Source organism: Melanaphis sacchari, unplaced genomic scaffold, assembly GCF_002803265.2.
Source record: "Melanaphis sacchari strain LSU unplaced genomic scaffold, SCAv2.0 Contig72_pilon_pilon, whole genome shotgun sequence".
NCBI classification, from domain to species: domain Eukaryota; kingdom Metazoa; phylum Arthropoda; class Insecta; order Hemiptera; family Aphididae; genus Melanaphis; species Melanaphis sacchari.
In genome coordinates, this window is record NW_020271519.1 from 103,394 (window position 1) to 124,137 (window position 20,744).

At 31.8% G+C, this 20,744-nt stretch overlaps 1 protein-coding gene across 1 annotated transcript; it reads right to left on the bottom strand.

Moving 5' to 3' along the window:
- Window positions 1-346: 346 nt before the first annotated feature.
- On the bottom strand, window positions 347-3,514 carry LOC112600837. Its single transcript, XM_025348151.1, has one exon. The coding sequence runs from the start codon at window positions 2,895-2,897 to the stop codon at window positions 978-980; it is 1,920 nt and encodes a 639-aa protein (XP_025203936.1). The 5' UTR covers window positions 2,898-3,514; the 3' UTR covers window positions 347-977.
- Between the last annotated feature and the right edge of the window lie 17,230 nt (window positions 3,515-20,744).

The window sequence follows — 20,744 nt, forward strand, 5'->3', positions numbered from 1 at the left end:
TATATTTCGATCCGTAGTCAAAGTTTGAGAAAAATATATCGTTAAAAACATTTAGTGGTTAAAAAAAAATCTATTATATGTGAGTATATATATTTATATATATATTACGTTCATTTGTATAAATATGAATAAATAAACCAAACGTTATTACTCTAATACGATATGGTCTTACAAATATACCGGTAACATATATGTATTATACATCGATAAAATAATAACTTAATAAATTAAATGCTTACATCGACAATATAATAATAATGGTAAAATATAAATAAATTATAATATTATTTTAATTTCAAGCGAATAATATTAATAAATAATAAATAAAAATATTATAATTAATATTTATAAATACGTGTAATACAAATAAACATATGAATAAATGGTATGCCAACATAATAAATATTAAATAAATTAACGCGAAATCGAAGCTCTCGAAAGTCATCGAGGCAGGTATAATATAACATCATGATATGTACCCAAACCTCAAATGGCTCAACTTCTACAAAGTATAAACGATAAAATAAGAAAATACTCGCACGCAAATAATATGATGCCGAATTCGACAAATAAAATCGTACAGCCGATAAAATTGGTCGATTCACATACATACATATTACCTATGGAATGTTTATGACATAAAAATAAATTAAATATTATATGGATCCTACTGCCAATAAAATGAGGCAGGGATGTCGCCCTTATTCCTAAAATTCATTTTTATCTTACAAGTACCTAAGTATCCAAACCGCTTAAATTAAAAACTAATCATATATATACCTATATCAGATATGAAAAGTACCTATTACATTATTATATAGATCGATATATTTTTTTTGCCTTGCTTCGGGTTTCTTAAATTCACATGGTTGCTGTATCATACATAAATAATAATGAATAATAACCATAATCTTAACGATAATATTATTATATTATATTCTTAATATTATCGTCATGTCGTCGTCTCGTTCAGCTGTTCACTCGTAAAGAGTGGTATCCAACATCGGTTCCCGCTGGAAACCGCGGCTGCCGCAACCGTCCGGACCTTTGGGCATTCTTACCACGTTATCCGGCGTCACAAGGCCCAAACTGGGCCTGCGTCCCCTGCCGCCCGACGAATCGGAGTCGACGGACAGGCGACGGCCCATGCCACCTTCGCCCATCGAAGACGAGCTGCTCTTGCGCGACCAGTTGTGGAATCCGTCTCGGGGTTGACTGCCGCAACAGAAGTCCGACGTCGAGTCCTTGCGCATCATCATATCGCCGCCGCTGTTGCTGCTGCTGCTGCTGCACCGCCTCATGTCGTAGTGATGGCCGTTGTCCTGTGTCGAGTGTCTGCGCATGGCCATCGGCTGTTGCTGCTGCTGTGGCAGAGGCGGCGCCTGGTTGTGACCGCAACAACAGCACGGTTGCTGCTGCTGATGTTCGGGGCCACGGTTGTTGGCCAACGAGAAACGGCGCATTCCGAACGTTTCCGGTATGGACACGCCGCTGCTCGAACGCGATCGGCCCGAGTAATAGCTATCTGAGCTCGAGTCCCAACCGGACGACATACGCCTGTTGTGGCCGTAATCGCCGGGCTGCTGCATGTGATGCTGCGGCGGCAATACGTACGAATCACGCCGCGAGTATCCGGACGCGGAGCTATCGGTGCCCGAGTCCCTGGACCACCTGCGCTGGTTCCACGAAGAGTCGGACCGCATGAGTGTGTTGGCCGACACCTTGCGCTGCATGCGCATCTTTTGTCTGTCCTCCGCCTCGGAACCGCTCTGGCACGACGACGAGTACTCCGAGTCGAACAGCCGGTTCATCGGCGACTTCTTGGCGGCCGCTGTGGCCTTCTTCTTGGACGCGGGAGCGTTGAGCTCGAGCACGCACATGGACTGCCCGTCTTTGGCCTTTTCCGAGGACCAGTCTTTGCTCATCGCGTTGTGCGCCGACTCGGTGCGCACGAATTCGATCAGCGCACTCACGTTGCTGCCCATCTCCGGATGCTTGTTGACGAAATGACGAACGTCCGACGGTACGGGGTTGCCCGGACGGAGCACACGGATCAACGCGATTTCGCCGCAGCTGCGGAAAAGCTCGGCGACCGTCTCGATGGTCACCGGCTTCTCCTCGGCCAGGTTGATGGCCACCACGGTCCGAGACGGTGTCGTCTGGTCGTACGCGGGTAGAGGCTCCTTACGCCTTAGTTTCGTTCCGGATTCGTTCAGTTCCAGTTTTTCCGACTTGGTTATGGCGTATGCGACGGCCCGCCAGTCCTTGGCCAGGTGTTTCACCCGCTTGAACGATGAAATGAGCTTCAGCGACACGTATCCTTCCTTGTTACGGCGGACGTGCTTCAACAGGAACGCGTCCTTGACAATGTTCGCGTCCGAGAAGTAAAATTCCACCTGGTCGAGGATGCGCTTGGTGGTCTCTTCGTCGGGCGCCACGAACGGCGTGGACTCATCGCCCGACTTAACCTGACCGCCCTCGTACGCCGAATCGGACGAATCCGTGTTGCTGATACCGGCGGTGGCGGACGCGACCGAGTGGTGCCGACCACCGTCGTCGGTGCCGGACCCGCTCGAGTTGTTGGCTGACGACATGCCGCCGGTTTGGCTCAACGAACGCGGGTAAAACGGCGCCGCGTCGTAAGACAGCGATATGTCGCTGTCCACGGACGACACGCTGGCGCGCTTCAAGTCGAACGCCTTGCCGACGATCGGCAACGGGGCGGTGACTCCGGGGGCCGACTTGATGTTGGGCAGCGGCGCTACGATCTCTTCGGTGAAGTCTCGGTCGACTGCGTTGGCCGGTGTGGTCTCTGCGGGACTCTGTTTTTCTTCGACGACGGATGCGATCTCCTGTTTGATCTGTTCCGTTTCTACTGATGCGATTGTTGATGCCATCGTTTGCGCGCGAACATTCACCACATCACACGGGACTCGCGACGCCGGCGGTCAAAACGCGAATAATTTATGTAACTGGTATACGTGTTTGTGTTTCGAATTGCACTGTGCACACACGCGCACACACACTCGTTGTTGGCACACGAACACACACACACACGCGCACGCGGAACGGGTTTTCCTAAACGCACGCGTCTTGTGTCTGGTCGTCGACGAGCGTTGTTGCAGAAATCGAAAGTAACACACACGAGTTCACACGCACGCGCGGCAACCCCCCCGAACACTATATAATGTTACGATAGCAATAATTACGCACAGTTTTGCGTATTATTATTATTATTATTAATATTGTTATTATCGGGTTATTCTGTTGCGGCGTCGGTCACATGCAAACGCTCACTCCGCTCTCGTCGTGTATATAGACGGTCGTGCGGGTAAAAAATACAAAAAAAAAAAAAAAAAAAATGATATTCGAACGAAACGCACCCCCTGGCTGCGGGCGGCGGCTGTGTCGGGCTTATGGCGTGGTCGGTGTCCGCGGCGGTCGTCTGTGCGGCAGCGCGGGATTTATGGTGTCGGTGACGGCGACGGGTCGCGTATTTAATCTACGGCTGCGTTTAAAATCACTAGCGCTGCCGCGGCGTTCCCTTATAACAGTGCGCCGATCCGTCCGGGTATTGGACCTGCCGGCGGTTCATGTCTTGCCCCACCGGGCCGCCGGCGACGCCGCGCGACGGCCCGTCCGCACGTGTCGTGTTGTCCCGTGCGCGCGACGAGCGAGAGAGCGAGAGCGAGGAGCCGGCTTTATCCCGCACCGAACACGTATGATGTTTTCTGGGGTGTGTGCGTCCGTCAGTCCGCGCGCGGCGCGCGTGTGTTTGTGTGTGTGTGTGTGTGTGTGTGTGTGTGTGTGTGTGTGTGTGTGTGTGTTGGCGCGCGCGTTATTATCGAGTACACCGATTTACGCCTTTTACTCTCGACGACGGCGGTGGCGGTTATTACGCGTTGTTGTTTACTTCACTTCCGATTCGCACTGTACCGCACGCTCGTCGTTATGATATGCGCGCGCGCGCGCGCGTTCTCTTCCTTGTTCCGGACACCGCGGCATTGAGACTTTAATGTACATGTAATGTCGAAGTGTTTGCGAGCGTGGATGTGTGCGTGTGTGCGAGTGTGTGTGTGCGCCCAGGACCTTGGGTGTGAAGGTGGCCGCTTGGATCGAGTCTGTATATTATCTCCTTTATTATACATAATAAAAGGTATATAATATATTATTTTTATTATTATTATTATTTGAACAAACGTCGTGGTCGCTACAAACCACATTACACATACATTATACCTATGTATACATACATAGGTATATAATATTCAAGATACCTGAAAAAACGCGTGCTCTCAATATCAATAGAAGAGAAAAAATATATGTCTACCTATATACAGAGTGATATTTATCGGACATGCACATCCCTTTCTTTTTCTCCAATAAATGCATCTGTTCGAAATTTGATTTTCCGATATTTTAAAAACCGTATTTTAAAGTTTTCGAGATTTGTGTTTGTATTACTTGAGGAGTATCCCGCTGAGGCACAATTTTCTGTTTTTCAAACGAGAACTCTCTTTTCTATTGTAAATCACCTGTTAATGGATAATTTTTTTTTAAATATCGTATCAAGACGTAGTTATCAGAATCAAAATGTCAAAAAATAGTTTTAAGTTATTGGACTTTGTGTACTAAGGATGATAATGGGTTTGGAAGATATGAGAACTATGGCTAAATTTTTTAGTAATTAATATTATTGCGGATCAGTTCAAACCATTTTTGGTGCAAAATATAAAAAATATTATTTTATGTTTTTATAAACCATTTTTAAAGACTATTTATTATTCTTAGGATAAACATTTTAATAACTAAGAAACTGCTAGTTTGAATTTTTACTTAAGTATATACATTAATTATTAAAAAAACGATCTACTAATTTTGCAGGAAAATGGAGGGGGGCCATTTGAAAAACAGAAAATTGTATCGTTACAAGACACTTTTTAAGTAGAACAAAAGAATTTGAGAATTTGAAAATATAGTTAAAATTGTATTTAAAAATTCTAAATTCTAAATTTAAATTAATTAATTTTTAAAGAAAAAGTAGGGATTAACATGCCTGTTGAATCACTCTGTAGAAAATTTGTAAATCTGGTTTTTATTGATTCTATATTTTTTATGTAGATATATATAATTCGTATTGGTTTATTGTAGGCGGTGTGTGTATTGTAAGGTCCTTCGGATGAATTTAGTAAATTTTTACGCTTATCTCCCCCCCCACACCCACACACCGATATGGGCAGGTATATTGCAATGTATATTATATTAATATCCGTTTGTACTCGGCGCGGAAACGCAAAACAATAGAAATTATCATCTTGTAACGTATTGTAATGTACAGTCGAGTATATACCTTAATGTTCTATATATATATATATATTCCAAATTTGTCCTTGATTGTTATTTTTTTTTTTTCAAATCCTTTTTCGGTGACAATGTTTATACGATGGAACGTTTTCGGGGGCTGTCCGAGACGACTAGACATCATGAAATGTCGTGTACTAGCTAGTAGCTACGTATAACTGTCCGAATGTCAGACAATGTCATTTAATGATCGAACTCTGGAACAGTTTTCTTTAAATGGTTCATAGATCTCGTGCATTACTCACCGTAATATTATGGAACGATATATTATAATAAAGCCTTTTTCGTACGCGCATAAATATCTTCGACTCTGAGCGATGTGGTGAATGTATTTATTTTTTACTAGCTTTTACTCTTATATGATTATTAATTATTGATTAGAATATAACACATACATAATAGCAATTAGCTAGGTATTAATTAATGAGCACTTACATTTAGCATAACATCACACATACTTTGCTACTTTGTAAATTATACCGTTGTTTTTAGAATAGATATTATAGAAATATAAAAATACAAAATGCATGGTCATAAATTTAATAATTATTCATACTTTAACTGGCTTAATCAAATGAATTTCAGATCTAATGTTTGCGTTATAATATTATATAATTATGGTTAATAAGCAATCACAATCAACCAGTTTCTTAAAATTGATTTTACATTTTACAATATCTTCGATATTGAAAGTATTTTAGCATTCTGATTTAATCCTTCATACTCATTTACATACTATACATATTATTTTTTTTCAGACGGTTTAACTCCTACCTTGAAGACCCAATCGAATCAACCTTTTTCTTAAAATTATATAATTTAAAAATTAAATTAATATTATAATTTACTGTTTTCAATACTTACTCCAACATGCAAAGTAAATAATGCATGATAAATATTTTATTTTACTATAGTCGAAACAATTATTTAATTTATTACTTGTTCAAAAATCCGTTAGAAATAAGCATATTTAATTTAATTATAATTTATATTACAATTTAACAATAAATGTCCATTAATGTCTTATTTCTATTAACTTAAATATAGTAGGTATGTAATAAACAAATTAGATCCAAATATGTTATGCGTAACACGTTTGGTGTTTATGGTTAATCAATTATCCTTGAATTTGTATTTGAAATTTATCAAAATGATTAGAGTACGCGCTAATACATTTTACATGTATACACCTATGCAGAAAAGTAAGTATATTATCTAGAAGGCAATAATAAAAATATAAATGTTTAAATTTGTGTGTGTGTGCGTGTGTGCGTGCAAGCGTTTGCGTGTGTGGTTATATTTTTCAACTCTTTCGAAATAAATATTTATTTTCTGATACCACATGCCCTTTAAATTCAAAACCTTGACTTTTAAGGTTTTTCGTGTATTATGTTATCATTGAGAAGAGTTAACTTGTTTTTGTTCGTCTGTTCTACATTTATCACCATATTCATAGGCCATTTTACATTGAACCAACGCAGGTTAATACCCGCATAATGGCTCTAATAAAAGCTTGAAAAGCAAGTTTCGATAATATGTGAAAATTTCCCTTGAAATTAATTTTGTATACAGTTATATACATCAGTAAATATCTCGATATTACGATTTCTTATACTGTTATTTTATAAATTTTAAATGGTTGTATAAATTATAGAATAGGTCTAAGTCATTTTTATAAATGTAAGAAAATTCTTTTCGTAAATCAATTTTAGATTGTTATTTGTAAACGCTGATAGAAACTATTCACTCGACCTTTGCGAACACAACAAAACATGTTCAGCAATTAGTGTTTTACAACAGATACGCGATATCAAAAACATATTCACCAAACAAGACCAAAGGCTACCAGGTCATTGCCATGTATTCGAAACTCGTTAATTAAACGGTATGAGCTGATCTAATTCGAATATTGTTGATTTACTGAAAAAATAAAAATCGCAATAAAAAAAACTATATATATATTATGATGAAATAATAATAATCGATGTAACTAATATGCCCGCCGTCCTTACAAAAACCCATTCCCATTGATATGTCGTTATTTTGATAACACGCGAATACCTATAACACAACGTGGATTCATGGACAGCCCTAAACGCATCGTGTTGAAATATGAAAAACAAAAAAAAAAAAAAACTGAAACACATTAAAATATTCGCTTAACGTGACGTATGAAGCACGCCGGTGACAAAGACACAGCATGCGCGCGGCGTTTAAAAGCAATATGTAAATACGTAGGTAGATGTATCGCACAGGTCTTCCTTCGTTCGTGCGTTAAACCGTTCAAGGCAAACACAAACCGAGAGCGCATTGTCAGAATAACGCACTAAACGCAGGACAAAGTGTTTCAAATTAAATATTTTATTTTTGCAGTCAAATAATTTGTCGACGTTGCTTTCGATTTGGTCATTTTGTTTGCGTGTGTAATGTGTATGATAAATAAAATTATAATATATTGTGTGGAATTGTGCTCGCTATATGCTATACCTACGCGAGTAAAGTTGCGCCGTTGATTCTGACATTCTGACTGTTGGTATAATTAATATAATATATTACACATACATGTCGTGTATAGCACCAGTATTTTGATTATTGTCATTCAATATAAGTGTTACAATATTATTATAACGTTTTAAAAATATCGGTCACGTTTACTGCAATAAATCAACAGAATAATACATTAATTTTACTTCAATATTTTATTTTTCATGGTTTTTAACTCTTAAAATAATGAGAAGGCTGTTATTATAATAATATATCAATATATTATTATAATAACCGTAATTTGTAATTATGTCTTAAAATTTTAAAAATGTTTGATTCGTAAAAATATCCGTACAAAGTGAAGTACCTATATTTGTTGTATGTATTTATTTATTATCATAAAAAACAATATATTATTAAATCCAGGAAGCAAACTTGGCGTCGGTTGTTTCCAACGAGATTTGGGCGATAGTGCGTGATCTAGGAGAATCCAGGGTCACTGAGTTCGAAAACAATTTGTATGACCAATGATAATCGTTATTTAAATTCCCATAGTAACCTACAATTTCTTTGCATATCAACACGATACAGTAAAAAAAGTGCAACATTTCAACAAATCAAATTAAATTATTTATTATTTATTATAACTTATAAAATACTTACGGTTACAATTACTCGGATTTTAACGTATTATTGTATTAGACGTTGTGCCTTTATTCTAAGAAATAATATTGGTACATTGTATAATATACATGAAGTAGGTTTTTTGTCAGATTTTTTTTTTAACATAATCAAAACCTAAAGCAAAATTTAGTTTTTGCACAAATTACACCATAACTTGTGTCTTCCACCTTTTAAATAGTTGATATTATGTAGCGTATACAGGCTCTCTATATATTCTATAATATGATGAAATTGTATTTTATTAATAAGGCTATGCTAGTGGTTAGAAAATCATCGGCATATCGTAACGCTCATAATTGGTTTAAGACAAGACAAGTTAGAAACAGCTTGTAACCGTCGTTGTATCTATTAAACTATATTATTGTATAATATTTGAACGTTTCAAAAGTATTGCTATACTCAATATAATTTGATATATCAAATATATTATTATTATTATTAGCCTAATAATGCGATTACAATATTAATTGGACAATAGACTGTATATATCAAACTCGACAGTGGCGTACTCAGTTTTTTTGAAAAAAAAAGAAGGGGTATATGAATTTTTACAACTATCAGATAATTTTGATAATCAAAAAATGTATATTCTTACTTTATTTGTAGTTTCTATTTATTTTATATAATAACTTAACCCCCTTCAACGTTCTCTGTAGTTAAACACAATTTATTGTATAATCTGCAGTAAATTTACTATTATAATTAAAGGTATCTATATAGGCAGGGGCGTTTCTATGGGGGTGTTAATTCACCCCACCCCCGATATTTTAACGAATTAAACAAAAAAGTATTGCTTAATATTTGTGTCCATTTTAAATCAACGTTGATCCCAATGAAGTGGTGAGAAAATTTGATTTAACATCTCGAAGACAAGGATTTATTCTATACATTTTTTTTATGCATGTTAGTAAAAATGTTGAACCCCCCTTTCAAAAAATGTTTAGGCACGCCCCTGTATATAGGTATTACCTATATATGGTATGAAGGTTTTCAGTATATAACTAATGTAAATACATCTAATATGTTAAAATATTAAGAAAAAAATTAGTCTATTTCATATTTTTGCGAAACGAATTCAACAAACTATATTTTTTTTATTTATGTATATATGTATAAAAATATATCGGTAGACTGAATAATAGTGTAGTCAAAAATACAATTTTTTATGATTTTATACCAATTTCAACAATATAATGTAACACATAAATTATACCGGCGTCAGTTTTTATTTTCATCTTATTAACCGACCTCGTACAAGGAAAGGTACATATAACGCCAAGTCGCCAACACGGTAGTTTAAATAGAAACATAATATGAAGTAGGTATTACCTATTATATTTGCTCGTTAACTCAATAATATATTATACCCCTGTTCGAGTGACGTTTGTAGAATGAAAATATAATTTTTCAATACCATTGGTCAAGGCAATCGAAATACCAGCTGACAATGAAATCCGAATAGATTATTCCGTGTAGCAATGTTCGTCCTACACTGAACGATAAATGATTGAAGCTGATGGTAATATTAAAAACATTATAATTTTTTGAAATAAATAATAATAGATTAAAAATCAATATATCATTTCGTCTACCGATTAAATAATATATTAATAAATACCTATGTATAAAAAAAGAATAGAAAATACGTTTGCTCAAACCATATCAAAAAATTATAATTTTATAAATTATATTAGGTACCTACATTTTTTATATCACAAAAAACTAAAAATCGTTTTAATATAAACAAATTATAATTTTGTTAATTAGCAGTGTTAAAAATTTCAAATATCCATACTTCGCTCTTGATGGCTATCTCTATATTATAATACCTAGTTGCAATTACTTAAGCATGTGAGCAGGAAATTAGGTACCATGCGATACCTATCCATAGATGCCGATTTAATTATAATACCAACAGTCTTAAGAATTCATGGTTTTTTTTTTTTTTTTTTACAACGGACTATTTATATAATAAAAATTCTTGATCTGTATAATTCACACTATGATTTAATATAATTCAAAAATAGTATTCAATAATTCTATTGTTGATTAAAATTGTATTTAAAGCCCAAGGATATTATTATTTATATAGATTGGCTATGATAATATCAACAAATATTATTTTTTCAATTTTGATTAAATAATAAAAATATAATTGAATGTAGTTAAGTATATGATATTACATGAAATAAATATCTTTTCTAACAGACTACGGTTATATTTTATAAAATGTAATCGAATCATCTATATTAAATGATTAAAAGACGGTAGTAATTTAAAATGTACAGGAAGTATATAATAGAAAAAAAAAGATTATATAAACACTAGTAAAATTATATAAAAAATATAATAAAAATCAGATTTTCTTATAAATAATATAAATATTAATGACCATTTTATAAAGTAAACTTAGTGGACTATTTGTTGACGAATCATTTTTCTATAATAAACTATTTGAAAAATAAACATTTAAACCTTCGGTCATAATATATTTTTTTACGTATTAACATATTACAATAATTTATATATTTTTTCAGCATAGCAATATAGTTGTGTCTTAACTTTTAAGAATTTAACAGCCTTAGGTTTTTTAAAATATCAATAAGTTATTTTTTTGATGTTTTTTGTTATTTTATTAGACTTATATTTAAATATTTGTTTTAAGGTTAATAAATATTTAACGTAGTAAAAATATTAATAATTTATGTTAGACTAATTTTGAATATTAAAACGTATTATTAATGTATAGCATACGTGTACAATAAAATCTGTATTTACCAATATCTTTATGAGCAGTAGCGCAGTCAATGGGAGAGCGGTTAAGAGTTATATATCCTCCTCCATTATAATTTTAATTTTAAGTGATCTATATGTCACCCATATATTAGAATTGTTATTGTATACTAAAAATACTTCCTTTTCACGGGAAAATTACAGGGAATAGTAAGAAATACGTGTTTTCAATACTATTTTATTAAAAATTAAGGTTTTTGATGTGAAATGAAAAATGTATAGGAACGGCCAGCAATAGATATCTCTAGACTCCATAAAGTCCATAATGATTTTTAGAATAAATATTTTTGACATTTATTTTCGAATATTATGTACTTCATGGCCAATTATTAAATTTTTGTGTTATATTATTTACATTTAGTATTAACTATACAGATCACGTACAAAAATCTTATCAAATGTAGTACCTTTATAAATAATTATTAGTCAACTTATTCGGTGTAATCACCTAGTTATCTTTATATAAAATAATTAAGATAAACTCTAAAGTATTATTAAATCGATGTATAATTGTAAGCATGCACATTATTTGGACTACTACCGGAAATGCGTTTGAAAGATAAAAAAAATAACAGACCTGTGTTAAAATTGTTAAATTGTAACGAAGGTGTATACTTAACGCGCGTCATTTTATTGTTATATGGTATTCACTATACATTAAAGTTTACGGTATTTAAACCATCATTAAACAATTAATGAAATATATTGTTTGACATTTCCAAATAGAAGTTTATTCGATACATTAGTAACGTTGTGTAATTATGCAATAAAAATAGCGCCAGAAAATAATAAACTACCATGATAATGTTAATATATACTGATACACTAACGTATTACATAGGTAGTATATTTTTGGCAAACGGACTTATAGTAATCGGTATAAGTATAGAAAGTATAAATTATATATATATATCAACTGTACATGATAAAAATAACGTTTATGGTAGAAGAACTTTTAAGGGGGGATATAATCATTGATCGGTAGTATCAATGTACATTATAGAGGTGCAACTAGTCTTAAAATTTTAGGAGGCAGTGACCCCTCTATAATTTCTTCAAAAAGTTACCCATGAACGTCCACTCTTACATCAAAAAATGTTTCCTAATAGCTATTTTCATTATACAAATAATAATAATTTACAAATCAATTACATTTAGTCTAGTTTAATTTTTCTTTATGATATCTGTTACAACTTATTACTGTGAACTTGTAACTACTATCAGTTAACATTTAAAGTACTATCAATAGTATCACTAATAGTAAAATATACTAGAAATATGGCGTTAATGTGATATTTTTATTGTAAAACCGAAAGAGTAATTATTATGATATGGTATGATTACATAGCAATTATTCGTGAGTGTATAATATGAGTACATCGATCGGATTGTGTATCAATATTGCAACTTGTAACAGATGAAAGAAAAAATATCGAAGTAAATAAAAATTTTCATTTTGGATTAAAATATGTGAGTTTGAAGAATTTTTTTGGGGGGTAGAGCTATAAGTAATTTGGGGAGTACTTAGTCCTTCCACCTCCCTTCTTGGCGTGGTTATAGTATAATATGCATAACTTATGGAACAACATTTCACGTGAAGCCTTCACATTACGATTACAGTTATATTTATTACTATGTAATAATGTATGTGTGAGGGTGGTTAATCCATGAGAATTTTTTTAGGGGTTGAGCTCATTCATTTTGAAACTCTTTCATTTTTATCTGTATGCTAAGAATAGTGTAGGTACTTTTGTGTAGAATATTTAATTTAACGTTTAATTTGTGTAATACAAAAGAAGCTTACATAGAGTTGGGGTGATTTTTTTGAACTTCAAAAATGTCCACTGTGAATGATACCTCATTGTTATGTAAACAGAGTGTATTTACAGATTAAGCAATATGTAGCATAAGCAATATGTAGCATATTACAATAAATGTACTATCTTTCGTGCATTTAAAAAAACGAGCCTCAGATATTTTTATATGCGATTATATGTTGCAGTGCATCTTATTAAATTATATTTATGTTTAATTATGGAAAAATTAGATTTCAATTTATTTTAGCTATACGAAATTCTGAAATAAATGACTGTAAGAGTCATACCATAGCAACCTAATATAGTAGTCAAAAAATTAAGTAAAGAACACTATACGAGAGTCTCGAGGATTAAGTGTGCAAAATTTGATACTAATTGTTCATTAATCTCCAAATCTATAAATCCCATAAAAACGTACATTTATTTTTATATTACAATTATTATGATACACTAATAGAACTATACGTATATTATTGTAACTGCTCCAGTTTCTGCGTGGGACGCACGTGTATACTTGAGAATACCGCGTAGAACAAAATGTGAATTTGTTTAATTTGCGTGTACATTATACTATATTTTATGATCCTCAGGCAATGTTACGAAAATAGTAATAATAATCAAAATTATTTAATTTAAATTTGACCTACAAGCGGCCATTATATTAAATATATACGTTATACGACAATACAATAATATAATATATGTATACATAATTTTTAAACAATAATAAACAAGCAATGTCAAATAAAGGTATCGCAGAACTAAGTATCTACTGCAGTATGCATGGACAAAGGATACGCGGGCTTATACAAAGTGTTATGAAGAGTGGGTACAGGTAAAGTATTATAAGTAATATATTATTATATTTCAGTAATATAATATAGAAAACATCATTTTTAAATACTCGGCATCGTGTAATTATATCAAAAAATAACATATTAACTACTTATCTAATTATTATATATTTTTTTATTTTTTTTTAATTCGTCGTTTTATTTTACTTAAATTTTGAATAATAGTCGTATTATATATTTGAGTTAGTTGGTTATGTTGAGAAATTATTAATTCATAAATTATTAATTATCATTAGTTTTAAATTGTTTTTGACATTTTAACATTTATATGTATAGATTTCTGATAAAGAAATTTTAAATACATATTTAGGTAATATTAAAAGCATATTTTAAAGAATTTAATTGTAATAACTTATTACTACAAATAAGTCTTAAACTTTTGATTAATATATTTGATAAATAGGTTTAATAGGTATAATAGGTATATAGATGTGCTATGAAAAATTACAGAGAATGCATTATTATGGGTTTTTGAATATTACAATAAGCATAATAATATTATGTTTAATGATAATTTATAATAATAAAAGTTAAGGCCAGAAAACGATACGAGTTATGACTAATAACTGCAATATAAATTAAAACCCACGTAAAATAACAAATATTTCGGTCAAATAAATACACGGGATTTTATCAACAAAGTGATTAGGTAATGATTCTCAATTATTCAATGAGAATAAACTAAATGACTGCTATTGAACGTTGAACTCTGATTATAAAATTCAAATGCAAACTGAAATTCAATTTAAAAAAATGTTAACATGTGAGTCAGTTAAAATAGTGTATGGTGCCTAAACTATATTAATATAATAAGGCGTAAGACTGTATCATATTATAAAATACTTGTCCACGCAAAAGATATTCACTCAGATCGTTTCTTGAAAGCATGAACGTTTGTTAAAATAATAAATATTTTAAAGAAATAAAAGATATTTCTTAATAGTAGTGAATATGGTTTTAAAACACTAACATTAACTTTTGAAAAATACCTTTTTTTAATATTATTATTATCGAGAGGAGAAATTGCAGTAAGGTTACAAGTTCACGGTTGTCGAGAATTTATTAAAAACAAATTCTTTAACTGAAAACTACATGATTGGGAAGGCTGAGTTGTATATCTACTTCAGTACCCTTAGGCCCCGAGTCAGTCTATGGTTAATATGAGTAATGACCATCGGGTGTACCATGTGTGTGGTCGTCAGGTCGGATGTATCAACAGGTGAACATATTATTTTAATAAATACGAGTATTACAACAATAGTATTGTTTGATAGTCGTAGAAATATATTTTTATCATCATTTCACCATGGACTCGCTTTTACTCAAGCAAAACATAATACCTAGTACACCCGGAAACACAGAAAATAGTTCTCACGATGTCTGTGTGTGTGTGTGTGTGTGTGTGTGTGTATGTACATTTAACATTATTGGCGAATAATAATATACATTGTACTAGACTATCTGCAGCTGTTCGTGTGGATTTCCTTGGGCCAATATCATATAGGTATATACATATCGATGTAATACGTATATGTAGCTACTAGCTATATATGCATAATGCACATTATGAATACGGGGAAATGCAAGCAAACAAGTACATACACGCCTAAAATGATATTATTATTATTATTTTATAGTATATAAGTATTATATATTATATTATGTACATTTCAATGCACGCGCGAATTGATATTAAATGCGAAGGCAACGGTATCGGCAGGTAAGGAAACGCACGGAGAATGTGCGACATTGAAACGGAACGATATTATATATTATTTATTATATTGTGTGGTTTGAGTCGCTTTTTTAATTATACCTTTATAGTTTTGATAATCATTATTGTCATTACGTCAAACGAAAAGACAAAATAATTCGTTTTAAATAGCTTTGTTTTTTTCTTCATAAGCGTTTATGACTTGCTGCAATATATGTCGTCAACTGATTTTTATATACAATTTTTTACGTCCATAATTCATAATAATTAATTTAAAAATTTACACATATGAGTAACAATAGAAGCGTCAAATGATTTTCTTACTGTGATTAGAGATGTATTTAAATCATGATGAAATGACCCGTGTAGGATGGTAACTCACACCCTTAAAGATGTTTCAAAATATTCTATTAATTTTATCAAATATCTATCATGCAACTGTCATAGTTAATGAAATACGTATGGTACACAATTTATACTTGTTATCGGACGTCTGCCGCGCTTGTTGGACATTTTTATGTTTATGTTATTTTCTTATGTCTATTCAAGATATAATAGTGTGTTCGTCTAATACAATTTACGTACCCAATACCTATGTGCAAGAGAACACGGTGGTCAGAGGCATAGGCGTAACTAAGGAGGGCTTAGTCCCCCCAACATAAATTTTAGCCCCCCCCTATCATAATTCCTAGTCCCACATTCCCGCCAATAATAGTAACATCTTTAAACTTAAATTTAAAATATCGTTTTATTTTTTTTTATTAATATCTTGGAAAAATATTAATTTAAACTATATTATTGTATGTAATGATCCTGTGTAAGACGTATCATGTTGTGTAATTTTTACTACACAAATACTCCCTACTAAAAAGTTGTCAATAAACTAAAAATCATTAAATTCTTTATAATATCTAAAATAATACTTAATAATATGTTAATATATAAATATTTAATCTCAATACCACTTGGTTTATTATTTGTTTTATAATTAAATATTAATTTACATTCATATTACATATTTAATCAATGAATGTAAGGTGTTTGGGGGGTATGGGGTGCAGAGCCTCCCAATAATTTACTTATAATAAAAATTCTAGGACTGAAGCCCCCCTAACTTTAAGGTCTAGTTACGCCTGTGGTCAGAGATCTCGACGACAACGGATTTATTATGATTTCACACCACGGCTGCACGTGTACAACAGACACGAAAACAGCCCGACTATAACTCACTATGTACGCGATGCACATCTCGAATTCCATAAGCAGCTAGCGATAAGACCTCAGCGACCTCGAAGCCGAATCGGGAAAAAGGCAGATATACAATATGCTTAACATATATAATTACGCGTGTACGACGTACGTATATGAAACGCGTACGTAGCCTATGATTCTCTTCTTTTTACATATATAATATGTATAACAAAATATTTATTATATATCGGTCCAATTATGGTAAAAACTACTATAATATTATGTATATGTACAGCGTCTGTACCGTATGTTACCCGGTGCACTTGACCCAGTTTCAAAGTATCAGCCGTCGCGCGCATGAATACCTACACCAATATAATATAATATATATTGTGTACCAGCTATACGGTTCGTTCTATCTATATACAATAGGTGTATAAAAACATTATGCCGCGGTACGTATGTTATTAATTATTATATAACAATATATCATACATCATTTTTTATATTTTTTACTTGTGTATGTAATGTACGTGTAGATCCATGTAGTAGGCGGATATTGGAGGGTACGGACTTTGAAGGGAGTAAATCCGGGGTGGAGAAGAACTGACCGTTAGGGAGAACGATGGTATCAAGCTCTCCACCCCATCTTTGATGGTTTAATCCATTATCTACAACATTTACGATATTTATAGATGTATAATGCTAAAATAATGTATTTCAGTAGGTAAATTATTATTATCACTTAATTATCTACTTACTTTATTTACATTTATAATACATACACACTACACTCTATACTTAAGGTTTGGGGGCAAAATAATTTAGTCAGTAGATTGAAGGTTGAAGCCTGCTTTTTTTGATAATGAATAACAATTTCAGCTTACTACACGACTAACCAAATACGAGTTTACGTAAAATACTCGAGTATGATATAATAGGTTTGACATACATCGTACTACTAGAGTGTCGCATACGATTTATATGTTAAAATAAACGGTGTTCTTATTGATCTTTTTAGTCTCTTGCATCCACCATATCGACCTCTTGGGGTCTATTCTCACCTTCATAGAGTCCATATCAACGAAAAAAAATATTGAGGGCACACAAGATATAGTTAGTGGTCTTCAAGAGTTATTAAATCAAAAACACGGATATCGTAGTTTTTACGAAATACACGTGTACGAAAATGTGAACGATAAACAACATTATTTAATATCAAAGCATCAGATTCACTCCTCCCATAAAAATTATAATTTTTTTTTTATGTTAACAGATTTATTGACATTTATCATCGTTTAAGTAATTTAAAAATCAAATAAATATTGTCATTTTTATAAATTTTTACTCCTAATTCCTATTCAAGTGAGTAGCTTTGTTAAGTTTTCATAAATGCCATTACATTAATTTATAAGAATTCGATATTAGAGATTATAAATATTGTATCTATATTCTATACGACTATTAATTATAATCAGTCCATACTGTAGGATCATAGCCCATTGGGGTAAACTTAAACTACAAAATATACTGTAAAAATACAATAAATAACACGTTGAGTATTCCAATGAATGGTCACCCGATTCCCGTCGAAATAAAATCTGATGATATACACACCGCGCAGAATGATAAACCAAAAAGTAAAAACGGAACGATTTCAAAATTTCAGACCTTATCGTAATGAATCGTAGCCTAATGATAAGGCATGATTTTCTCTCGTGATTCGGACTTCCTTGAACTTTAAGCTTGGTGTCATCGCATCGCTACTATATTCGTATCAGTGCTTTTTATTACGTCAATGTCGCCGTTCATTAATTATTATATTGTAATCTTCATAGATACTAATTCACGCAAAAAGCACAACATTGTCTGTTACAAAAGTATTATGTCGCCTTACTTGGAAATAGCTTCTATTGGAACGTTGTAAAAATTTGAACATCAAATGCTCAAAGAAAATTAATTTGACTTTCTGTTAGAAACTTTTTTTGATTTCATGTTGAAAACTTATAAAGATATCTAAAACGTTGAAAACTTAACAATAAAAATAAAAATTACAAAAACTACAAAATAGTTTAAAAAATTTAAGATTTTACGAATTTTATTAAAGTTCTAAATTTAAACACTTATAAAAAATATTATGACTACAAGTTGATATTTTTAAATTGGTAAATTTAAACTTAATGAGATATATTGTCTTAAATTTTCAAGCATTTTTACATCGTGAATTATTTTATATCAACATTTACAAAAAAAAAAAAAATAGAAAATTTAAAATTTCTATGAATATAGCGCAAAGAGAATTAAATTATTATGAAAATTACATTACCTACAGACATTAATTTATACGTTTGATGAAGACTTCAAGTAGGTATCTAAAGAACAGTTCGTTTTCAAGTTCAAGTTACATTATCAAATGAAATTAACAAAAAACCTGGATTTATGTAAAAATTTTGTTTTTTCTTAATTCATTTTTAGTTTTTCTGGTTTTGAAAATATTAGGAATTTTTAATTTTAATCTCTTTAAAGTATTAACTAAATTCAATTTTTTATTCGAATCCTCTAGAAATTTGAAAATTGAAGTATTATTTTAACGTCTTATTATGTACACTTACTCAAAAAAAAAAAATACATAATTGTAAAATCGATTATTATTATTATTCATCGCTCTACTTAGAATCTGAAATTATGAATTATAATTATTTAGAGGAGAAAATGATAATATTGATAAATTCCAAATTATAATCAGAATATTATATATATAAATTAAAGTATAGTCTGATATTTTATTCAAGGACTAATTATTAAGGTCTTTCGCTACACGTTAATAATGAATAATCCAGAAACATGAATAATTTTAATGAATTTAATCAATAATATATATTTATATATATAATATATGTACTATGTATATAGCTAGGTAGGTACATACAAATTATCTACAAATATAAACTACGTATAAAGTATAAACTATGCGTATAATTTATGAAATACACATTATTTTTGTAAGAAACAGACTATTAATTTTTTTTGTTTTGATAACTGTTCACTTTTACACATTTACAAGCAAAGCCTGCTTTTCTTTTTAAGCAAACGTTGTCATATTTAAACTTGCGTTTCTCATCTCTAGAATAACTAAAGTAAAAACCCGTTTGCAGTTTAAACAAGTTCGCCGTAATACTGTTAGCTATAGTAACCGCTAACCATTATAGATAAAATCATTATGTCTGTTAATAAAAGTGACAATCGGGCAGTGTATAAACCTACATCATAATAATTATTATTGTTGCATTTATAGTTACAGACTTAATTAGATTACAGTAATCGTGTAATTCATCAAAAACAATCCAAATAATTTATATTGTTTATTGTAAATTTACTTTTTGAAAATTTTTAACTCAAAGGATCTTTAATATATAATTTATGCTTTAGTCGTAAATATATATTTCATAAATCAAATAAATTTGCATAGATGTAAACATATCATATTAAGCTGTGATTATATTATATAATTCAAATTTTTTCTATCAAATAAATGTTTACTTATTTAATTTCTATGCATTTTATTATGTTGATTTTTAGTGTACGAGTATTTCTATTATCTGCTATACTATATATATAGTTGATGACAAAAGTGTTCGTTCAAATACATTTGTTAATTGATATGTCGAAAAAGTGTGATTTTATATATATATTTCTAAACTGATTGGAAAAACTTCCGACTGGGTATAGTAAGTCTTCAAATTTAAAAGCAATGATAATAAATTACAATTAAATTATGCATTTACTCATTTGTATAATCATACACATTACATGTAGGTATATTATTATTTAGTATTTACGACTATT